This window comes from Lepisosteus oculatus, chromosome 2 (genome assembly GCF_040954835.1).
Source record: "Lepisosteus oculatus isolate fLepOcu1 chromosome 2, fLepOcu1.hap2, whole genome shotgun sequence".
NCBI lineage: Eukaryota > Metazoa > Chordata > Actinopteri > Semionotiformes > Lepisosteidae > Lepisosteus > Lepisosteus oculatus.
In genome coordinates, this window is record NC_090697.1 from 62633518 (window position 1) to 62643860 (window position 10343).

General features: G+C 36.1%; 1 protein-coding gene across 1 annotated transcript; it reads left to right on the forward strand.

Annotated features, from left to right (window-relative positions):
* Positions 1-206: 206 nt before the first annotated feature.
* Positions 207-1085, forward strand: LOC138225387 (C-X-C chemokine receptor type 2-like). Its single transcript, XM_069185455.1, has one exon. It carries the CDS (start codon positions 207-209, stop codon positions 1083-1085), a length of 879 nt encoding a protein of 292 aa, XP_069041556.1.
* Positions 1086-10343: the final 9258 nt, after the last annotated feature.

Below are 10343 nucleotides of genomic sequence, written 5' to 3' on the forward strand. Positions count from 1 at the left end.
AGTATTGTAGTATTAAATTCTGTAGAATCAGCATAAGACTATACCATAATATTATCAAGTGGATGCATACAGTAAGTGAATGTCAGTTGACATTTCTGATACTGTAGTTGGATCAATATCTTAAAATGTGGTTGATTATTATTCCCCATACAGGACTATATATGCCTTGATCAGCAGCAGATTCCTTCAGTCTCTTATATATCATAATGGATACGTCCTCCACAACGCTTTTTAACAACCTCAGCATGGCCAACATGACACAGAAGCCATGGAATGCTTTTGGAGAATGTGAAGAGTGGAAAGCTGGAATCCTCTACAGCATAAGTGTCGAAATTCTGATTTCCGTGCTGGGTCTACCCATAAATGTGATGGTGCTTCAGATTTTACTGAGTAACACTAGTGACTCTTCCACGACGGACATCTTCATTTTCAATCTTGCAGTGCTGGATGCCTTCTTTAGCATTTTGGTCCTCCTTGACTTCCTTAACTTGTTTTTATTTAATAAAGAAAACATCTGGTATATTCAGCAATTTTGTTACGGCTTAAAAGACATGGGGGGTCCCTTACTTCTGTGTTGTATATGTTTAGATCGATACATGGCTGTGCTGCATCCCATCACTTTTACACGATTCAAAGACCGGAAATATAAAATAGTTTGCATCATACTGTTGTGGGTCATTGTTCTGATCTATTCCATTGCCAAGGTTTTCATCAGGACTGAGAATTTTGAAAGGACTTTCACAACAGAGATCCTGAGTGCCTTTATTTTCTTGGTTTTCTGTAACATCTCAATCCTTCGGGCTCTGACACAGTCTGGGCCAGGAAGAGATGAAATGCACCCAGTGAAGAAGAAGGCCTTCAGGATGGTTCGCTGCATTTTAGCTATCATAATGTTTAATTATCTTCCACCAGTAGTGCTTTTTCCATTTCAGGATTACTTCGCTCCTGCTGTTTTTAAATGCTACATCGAGCCTATAGCATTCTCCTTCCTTGATTTCAGTAGCTGCACTCAACCTTTACTTTACTTGTCCAGAGCAAAGAAAATACCTTGTTTGCCTGAATCAGGTAAAAATGAGCAAAGATGACTTATTGAAGTACTGCCTAACATGTACACCTCATCCACAAAGATAACGTTTTATTTTTTCAGAAATGCTGTTTAACCTTGAGTTAATTCTTGCCAGCATTTTACACTGTCCTTGCAAAAAAGTGGAATTTTCTTTGTTGGATTGCCTCCCAAGCTGCTCAACCAGTCAGTAGCTGAGTTCGTTACCGAAATCAATTTTGTTCCTAGTCAATCATGTGACTACAATTCCCCTACCAGTGGTGCCTAGCCAAAGAAGTTGCAATATATTGAAGTCAGAGCTATGAAGTTTTGATTACAATATTGACTAAAAAAGTGTATATTGATCCACCCATGTTCTTACCACTTAATCCTCGTGTAAGTCACAGTAAAATGTATATATATATAATTTGAAAATCAACAAAATGGGACATCAGTGGAAGTGAGACAATTTTTTACAAGCCACTGTATAGATAAATCAGGGGTACAAAACATATGGCCCAGGTGAAGATTTCCTCAAAGTTGGGTACAAAAATATTAACTCATCTTAATAGATGTACCATTCTATGCATGTATGATTTGAATTACTGTATGCATTTTAGCTCAAAAGGGAGATGAAAGGTTTAAAGGCCATAGCTGCCTTACTTTGTGTTGGTTTCTGTGGGCAAACAACTTAGTAGCTGCAAGTGCATTTTTACACAATATTACGTATATATTTAACATTGGGTTTCATGAAGCCTTATGTAGGCCTTCATATAGCCTGACCCGTGGTAGAAGCTTCATTTCACCCAGACTGTACAATGTGTACTGTGTAAATTTCTGAGCAAAACACATGAGGTTGCTAGAAGTGTAATAGGGTAAAATATCACTTGTATTGGTCTGCTGTATATTTATATTATAATTTTGTTGTACTGTACTATTACTTAACAGGCAGTATGCTAGCTGTTAATGACTGTATGCTTGAAGTTTGATATGTATCTGGGGATGCCATTTGGTTTTCAAAATAAAAAAAAAGAGAAAAGCTGAACATATTTACATTTTGCTTCATAATCAAAATCAAATCACAATAGGAACATAGTTCATTGAAACTTGTGGACCTTGAGCTATATGTACTTGAAGGAAGGTCATTCCACAAGCTGTCAGAAGTAATATTACTGTGCTAGATCCAATCATTGCAGTTCTAATTATCTATAGGGTAAAAAGTGAAAAACATAAGTTACATTAAAATACAGAATTGTTTTGTTTTCACTTTTTCCTCAAATGTTACACATTTCTTTATTTCTTGTGCAATGAATTTTGACTTCACAGTGTCCACTATTTAATGATAACACTTCATCAACTGAACCATGCAACAATTCATTTAATTTCAGAACTACTTCTGGAAAAACTTTATTTATGTGTGATGATGTATTAAGGATACCTGTATAGGATATTTGAACATTGAACATTCTGATTGCCGCTCAGTTTGATACGAGTCATGGTTAGACTAAGGAATGGTGAGGTGACCACCTGCTGACTATATGTCTTTGTTTCGTAAATATTTTACTTTTAAATTATTACCCGCATATTTACTACTCTGTGCCAAGAAACAAAGAAGCAACAGCACTATGCTTTATAATTCCTGACGAGTCTAGGGTATGTGATTATAAAGACTTTAAAAAATCTGCTTCCCAGGCAAGCTGGTATGAAGAATAACTTTGAAGATAAACTTTAATTTTACTTAAATTAATTTATTTGGACAACAACACAGAGATTTATTACAATATTTTGCACCCTTTACTTTCACTGACATCACTTTAAGGTGAGAGGCACTAGACAAATCGTAATTGTTACAGCAAGTCAAAACAGAGAAGGGCACAACAGGACAGAAGTGAGATCTACAGTAAGTGTAAATGCATTTGAGACTGAGAATAGGAGATTCTCCCTTACACAAAGATTTGTGAGAAGATAATAATACTTTCCAAGAGCATAAAGGTAATTGGATAATGATAGCAACCAATATGTAAAACATCAGATGCGTATATTAGATTTGTTATGAACCGTTTTTGTGTTTTTTATTCTACATCACAGGAAAAACAATTAAGCACCAAAACAATTCAACTTCAGCACTGAAACCTGATTCCAATAACTTTAGAGAACCTGATAAAAAGCCTAGAGAACTTCTTTAACAAGGCCTTGAAATATATTGAATGTGTCAAGGAAGTGGCTGAGCATACCTGGATGAAGTGGACAAGAATGGGTTACCAAGAAATTCAAGTTTTGATATCAGAACTGTGTGTTGCCAGTTGTGGCTACTGCTATTATATTAAATTTAAGCTCAACAGAGAGTTTAGAAAGGGCAGTCAGTACCTATCAAGATAATTGAATGTACAGAAAAGATTCTCAACTATAGGCTTGTACTGCAGCTACTCCTAAAGTCAGTTTCGAGGGAAGAAAACATTGTGCATAAAGGCAAGAAAAGATGAGAAAGTGAGTTTTGTGGGATTTGAAGTGAAAACCAGAATGCAATACTCAGAAGCAACAGAAGATGCAGAGATATGCTTACACCATAATGAGATCATTGGCAGAATGAGAAACACAAGGACTAGGCTGTGCCACAGAAACAGCACGTTAAGAGATAGCAATAGTGAAACGACATAGAGACCCTTCTCTGAGAGGCACAAAGCACACTGGAGAGGGCAGGCAGGAACCTGCAGTAGGCATGAAGACTTAGGGCAGCCTGGTGAACTAGGACGCTGTCACAATGCTGCCTGATTTTTTTCCAATAAAAAAGCAGAATTTTTGTGTGTTACTTGTCAAATGAGGAAAGTTTTATATACTGTTAGAACTTCATGAGAACAAGGTGAAAGTAAAATATGTCTTAATATTGTTAAAAATTGGAGTTACCAAAAGAGAATTATAGAAAATAAACTGAATGGGTTGATCCATTAAACCCTAAATCGTAAATATTTTGCAAGTATATATCCAAGTTATAGAGTTACCTTGAGTTAAATCTCTCTATATATAAATCTGGATGCTATAAAGTGAACAGGAACCTACCTCCCTCTTCTATAAATGTGTCCACTAACCAGGAGAGACCATGTTTAACCTAGGGATTCTCTATTGAGGACATCAGCGTTTCCTAAACACAACAGAATGGCAAACTCTCTTAATAAGTTTCAAATACTTAGCTCAAATCTGGTCTTTAAGGCTGATCAGACCAAGGACTTCCTGCCTGGCACTGTCTCTTCACCTCAACTGTTGTTCATGACTTAATCATTTACTCAGAACCAGAGGACTGCTTTAATCAGTATATCTTACAACCAGTACAATTACTAAACTGAAAGTGAAAAAACATTTTCTTTCCTGCTTTGAAGTTCCAGAGAACTACCAATGTTGACACTAACGAGATGTTTTTCCATTTTCCCTAGATTCTTGGGACATGTGAATAGCCACTTCCAAACAATATGTTAAACCAGAAGATCTTGAGGGTTACTTACTTTTTCACCACACTGTGCCCATGCTGAAATTATAGGCTCTAGGAAATACCTAGTCAAAGTACCTTTGATGTATGAGTGTTAACCTGAAGCTTATCTCAAATTCCTGTAATATGTACAGATGTCAGATAGGGTAAAAAGAAATCAAAGTCATTTAAAGATATTGCTTGATATGACCCCTTAAAACAGGAAGGCTCCATTGGAAAACATTTTATCACACATTACTTAAATGCTCTTCTGAACGTTTCTCAATGTCTTCTCAGATTACATAGTTTTTGCTTATAAGAAGATTATTAAAAAGTAGTAAATCTATTAATCAGACCCATAACTTTATTGGTTTTCTGTGGAGCATTGGTCTACCTTTTTAACCAGTCTTTTAATATGTTCAGGTTATGTCTGTGGTAAATGAGATGGAGTTTTCTCAAGACACATTTTAAGTGCCTCGGGACCAGTATTGGAAACAGTTTATTTCTTCCAAAAGATTTAGATTAAAATAAAAAATATCTTACATGCAGTCTATTATGTTAAGCTTTCACTTCAATTATATCTAACTGGAAATACTGTACAAACGAGGGGCAGAAGATGATCAGTTTCCAAGCAAATTGTAAGCATTTCTGTAAATGACTTAAATATGCCTCTATGCTTTAATTTGTATACTGTATATTTTAATATAAATATTGAGGTTTTTCAGTAGATAATTGATCTAAGGATTTCATCCAACAATTTTGTGAAAGAAGCCAGAGTGTCAGCTTCAACAACATGTTTGGGAAACTTTATTCATACTGCCACAATCTTTTGAGTGAAGAAGTACCTCCTGATTATCAGCTTTAAATACATTTCCTCATATTTTCCACTTACGTTCTCTTGTTTGTGAATTCGATTATGAAGAAACCCAGTGGGTGGCTTATTCAATAAGGTCCCTTCATTGTCTTTTTTAAAACTAACAAATGTTTACCCTGTCAATGTCATTTAAGGACATTTGAACCTTTGAACCTGGAACCTTTATGTTGTTGCTTTTCACCAGAAGGCAGTCCAGCACTTGTTTCCAGATAAGCAATTTCCTGGGAAGCAATATAATTTTATATCTTCTTGGCCACAATTATGCACAGTATTGTAAATAAAGTCTTACTACTGCATGGCAACATTTTAACATGTAGCATTACTTAATTTAAATTCTACACTCTATATATTTATCTCCTAACATTTAATTTCCCTCTGTATTGTTTCAATGTTGTTTCCCTTTTCACAGTTTGTATTTTGGATATTTTGACCACCTACATGAAACACCTTGTGTCTCTCTTTCATCCTAGCGTTAATCCCGCATCAGCAGGGTCCACTTGTCGGCACACCAGTCTCCATTTGGTGGTTTGAACCAAATCTTTGCGATTTACCAAATAAATGCAACTGAGAATACTCCAACACTTACAGTATCCCCATCATTATACTGGGGAATTAGGACCCACATGGACTGCAGGGTGAGTGCCCCCTGCTGGCCTCACTAACACCTCTTCCAGCAGCAACCTTAGTTTTTCCCAGGAGGTCTCCCATCCAGGTACTAACCAGGCTCACACCTGCTTAGCTTCAGTGGGCTGGCAATTGTAAATTGCAGGTGACATGGCTGCTGGCCTATAAAACACTTTGTGTCTGTCTACATTAAATACTTATTAACATATGTTTTGAATTTCTCTTATAGTTTCTAAACTGTTTGCTCATTCCCCTAGTTTGATATAATCTGTGAACTTGAATAGGTTTCTAACTTACCTTTAGCAAAATCTAGATAAATGGTAAAAATTGGGAAGAGTTGTAGTCTATAATACGGACACATGTGGAATTCATAATTACATAAACTACATTTCAGCATTCACCCCTCACTGCATCATCCGTAAGAAGCTAAGTGAACAGTTCTACCATAACATGTAATAGTTTCCCCGAATTGTAAATCTTTCAATGTGTTTTGTAAGTTATGATTTACCATTATGTTCGAAGGTAGTAAAAAGAGATGGAAGAAATATAATTTTTAACTAGACAAAAGGAAAACAATATCATAATTTCATGAACATTTTGTTTGCTATTGTTTGAAATTAAAAGTAAATTTATTATGATTATTATTACAGTCTCCTTGAAGATCAAAGAATACCACTTTGTTTCATAAACAAATGTTATCCAAGAGCTACAGGTGAGATAAGTGAATGTAGTGTAGTTCTTTTTGTGTTAAGTACTGGCAAATGTGTGCCTATGTGTGAGAAATATTTGTGAAAGATGCATATGACAGCAACTATAAACCAAATTAACTTGCATTTTAAATAAATGCCTTTTACTTTAATTGGAGGGACAGATGATATTCTGGTGAAACACTATTCAAGGAGAAGTTTTGACACTGCCATGTAAAATGTTATTTTAAACATTATACTAAAAATTACAGAGCTCTGAAGATACAAAAAGGTGCTACAACAAGTAATCAAACACGCTTATGAGGTATCCAGGGGTGTGGAAGAAGTGTACATACAGATAAATAAAATATTTTATCTTTATTTGTTTTCCTAAATGAAGACAAACAGGTTAATTATTTTATTTGAAAAATAAGAACCAACAAAGATTGACAAAGATTGCCAATAATAAGACAAAAGAATGATTAACCTTTTTATCATACAAATTTATTAAAACAACATGCACAATTTCCAGAGAGTGCAATGTTCTAATTACTGAGAACCTCAAAGACTCTCAGATGATCTGTAAAACCAAAGGCTTAACTGGAAAAAGTTAACTGGTTAATGTGTTGTGTTGTAAAACATGGGGACTTTGAACTAAGGTGTGATTCTGTATAGTTGTATTTTAACTCTTTATATGGGGTTTGTTTTCAAAAACCTGTGAGATCTGCAAAGGGTTCATGAATGTCTTGATTTTTTTTCCTGGGAAATGTAAGTTTATTTGGAATCCTGAGTATGTAAATATGTTAGAGGAAACTGATACCCGTTTCTCATAAAACAGGAACAGGTATCGACTTAAAATATACAATAAACTCTGGGCTCTTTGTTTTTCAATCAGCTGTTGTCTTAGATTTGTCTATATTTCCAGACACATTTTTTTATTATACTCCATGTGGTGTGGTTCAAAAGAAGAGGGACAAATACATTAATGTTTGTCCATCTTTTTATATAGAACATTCTTTACTCATATTAAGCATATATAATTATTTGAAGATTTGGCCTGGAATGTCCTTAACTGTTGTGTACTAGTTAAATAAAACACTACAGAGATCTACAGGTAACTGCCAAAATAAAGGAAACACCAATATAAAGCATCTTAATGAGGGGTTGGGCCACCATGAGCCACCAGAACAGCTTCAGTGTGCTTTGGCATACTGTAGATTCTACAAAAGTCAGGAACTCCATTGAAGGGATGTGACATCATTCTTCAACAAGACAGTAGGTGTTTTGTTGATGGCAGTGGTGGAAAAAGCTATCTTATGTGCCACTCTGGAATTTATCATTATTAAACTGGGTTGAGATCTAGTGACTGGGACAACCACAGATACTTCTGTGACCACTCGTGCTCTGTGGACAGGAACATTGTCATCCTGGAAGATTCCACTCCCATCAGGAGAGAAATGCTTCACAACAGGATGGACATGATCACTCATGAATGGTTTTGTATTTGTTGGCATTTACCTTGCCCTCTAAAGGGTTGAGTAAACTTAACCCATGCCAGGAAAATGCACCTCACATCATAACAGAGTTTCAAGAACCCTTCAGTGTGGGAAACAAGCACTCGGGTATGTGTCACGCATGTACTCATCTTCTTGTTGAGAACAGGGTGAAGGCTGACTCCTCTGACCAATGCTCAGTAGACCACTGCCTGTGTTGTTTGCACAAGTGTACTCGCAAAACTGCATATTTAGGTGTTATAAGGGGTTTATGTTCTGCTACCCAGTTGTAGTATCCCTCTCTGTGGACTGTAGTTGGTGAAACTGCCTGGCTGTGCTTTGCATGTCTGTTTTGCCTTGCATCTTGATTCAATGCACAGGCATTGCAGTCGAAGAGTATGTGCTTTTGTCCTTAGTTGCCCCTAGATAATGATGTCTTTCCCTCAGTCTTCTATGTCAGCATCACCTTAGCCTCTGTTCCTCATGAAACATCAGCACATTGTGCAGTCTTCATCACTGAAGCTCCTGCCAAACGTGCCCTAACAATCACCCCTCTCTCAAAGTCACTGAGATCTTCTAGCGATGGTAGCCAAAATAATGGACAACTGGGTCTGCCCAGTGTTTTTATACATGACCCGAAGCATGATGGGATGTTTATTGCTTAATTAACTCAGAGACCACACCTGTGTGCAAGCACCTGCTTTTGATCTACTTTGTATCCCTAATTTTCTCAAGTGTTTCCTTCAGTTTGGTAGTTGCCTGTATGTAGCTGTGTTTGTTGATCTACACTTTGGCTGAGAGTACTTTTGAACAGTAGTAAACAGACAAAAGAGTATATTCTTGTGCATGTGTGATAGTTTAAGCAAAGCTGGCTTCAGTGTTTACAAACATATTAAATAACTAAAGAATATAATACTGTTAACCTTTAAGCTTTTATTGTTAACCTTTATCATAAATCATACTGTTGTAGTCACACACCAAATCCTTTGAGACACTGAAACTGGTTTGCCTGTATTTTTTGTGTGTACTAATATGTACAGGATGGGGTGGGAAAAGTTTCAATCCTGCTAAAAGATTGGCATCTGACTCCTTACAGTAATTACTCCCCATGTCATTTTACATTGCACCAAGAGTGGACAATAAATAGTGCCCCTGCTTTGACTTGAATGAGGACTTAAAGATTCCTGCTGGTGTGACATTTGTCTCTCTTTCATGTCTCCTTGATGGTTCCATCACTTCATTAGTTTGTCAGTGATTCAATATGTTTAGACATTTTATAAGGACACTGCCAGCCTTATTTTGCTTAAAATGTCCTGAAGGTTCAATGGCTTAGCCCCACACCCAGAAATAATGGGGTTGCAAAATTTGCTGTCAGATCAGGGGCTAGTGGGAAGGGTATGGGAAGGCACTGATTAACATCACACTAGCCAGCACCGAAGAGGCTGATCAGGACACATAAGTAGATCAGGATACTTACACAACTGTCAGGCAGCAAGAAGACTACAATATTACCCACTCATGTCACTTTTCCTCTAATTTGTGTCATTCATACTGAACAATATCCAGAAATATCAAATAAATCACAGAAGGAAAGTGCTGTTAAACAGAAAATAGGCCTCTAATTTCTCACCAAGACATCAAAAAACATTTCTTCATATTTAGAAAAAAAATAATTTATTTATGCTACCTGCTTGAAATCTTTGGTTTTGTCAATATTATATTTCATTTGCCAGCTTTCTGCACTAGTCCTAAACAATGTCCTAAATATGTGTCTATTGCCTTTTCAGTTTGTTGCAAAGAATTTGGTTTATTATTAACTTTACATTTCATTGAAAACGCCATGTATTATGTATTTCATTCCAAAACAGTTGTTGTTGGATGTTACCAACTCAACAAAATTAAGTTCTGAACCTGTGTTCTGTGAGTCAGACAGGAAGAGAAAAGATGGATTTTGATTTGTTTGCTTATGATTTGAATTATTATTGGTGTTTGATATTTATTGTATGTACAGAATAATACACCTGAATGCAAATGAGCAACAGCAAAGTGTGAAGCTTAACAAACAGTTACACCTACTATTTCAAGGTTTGTTTGTTTTTCACCCATGGGTATAAAAGCAGTGAATGAAACCAAAACAGTCTCATACTTTGCCAAGGAGCAATAA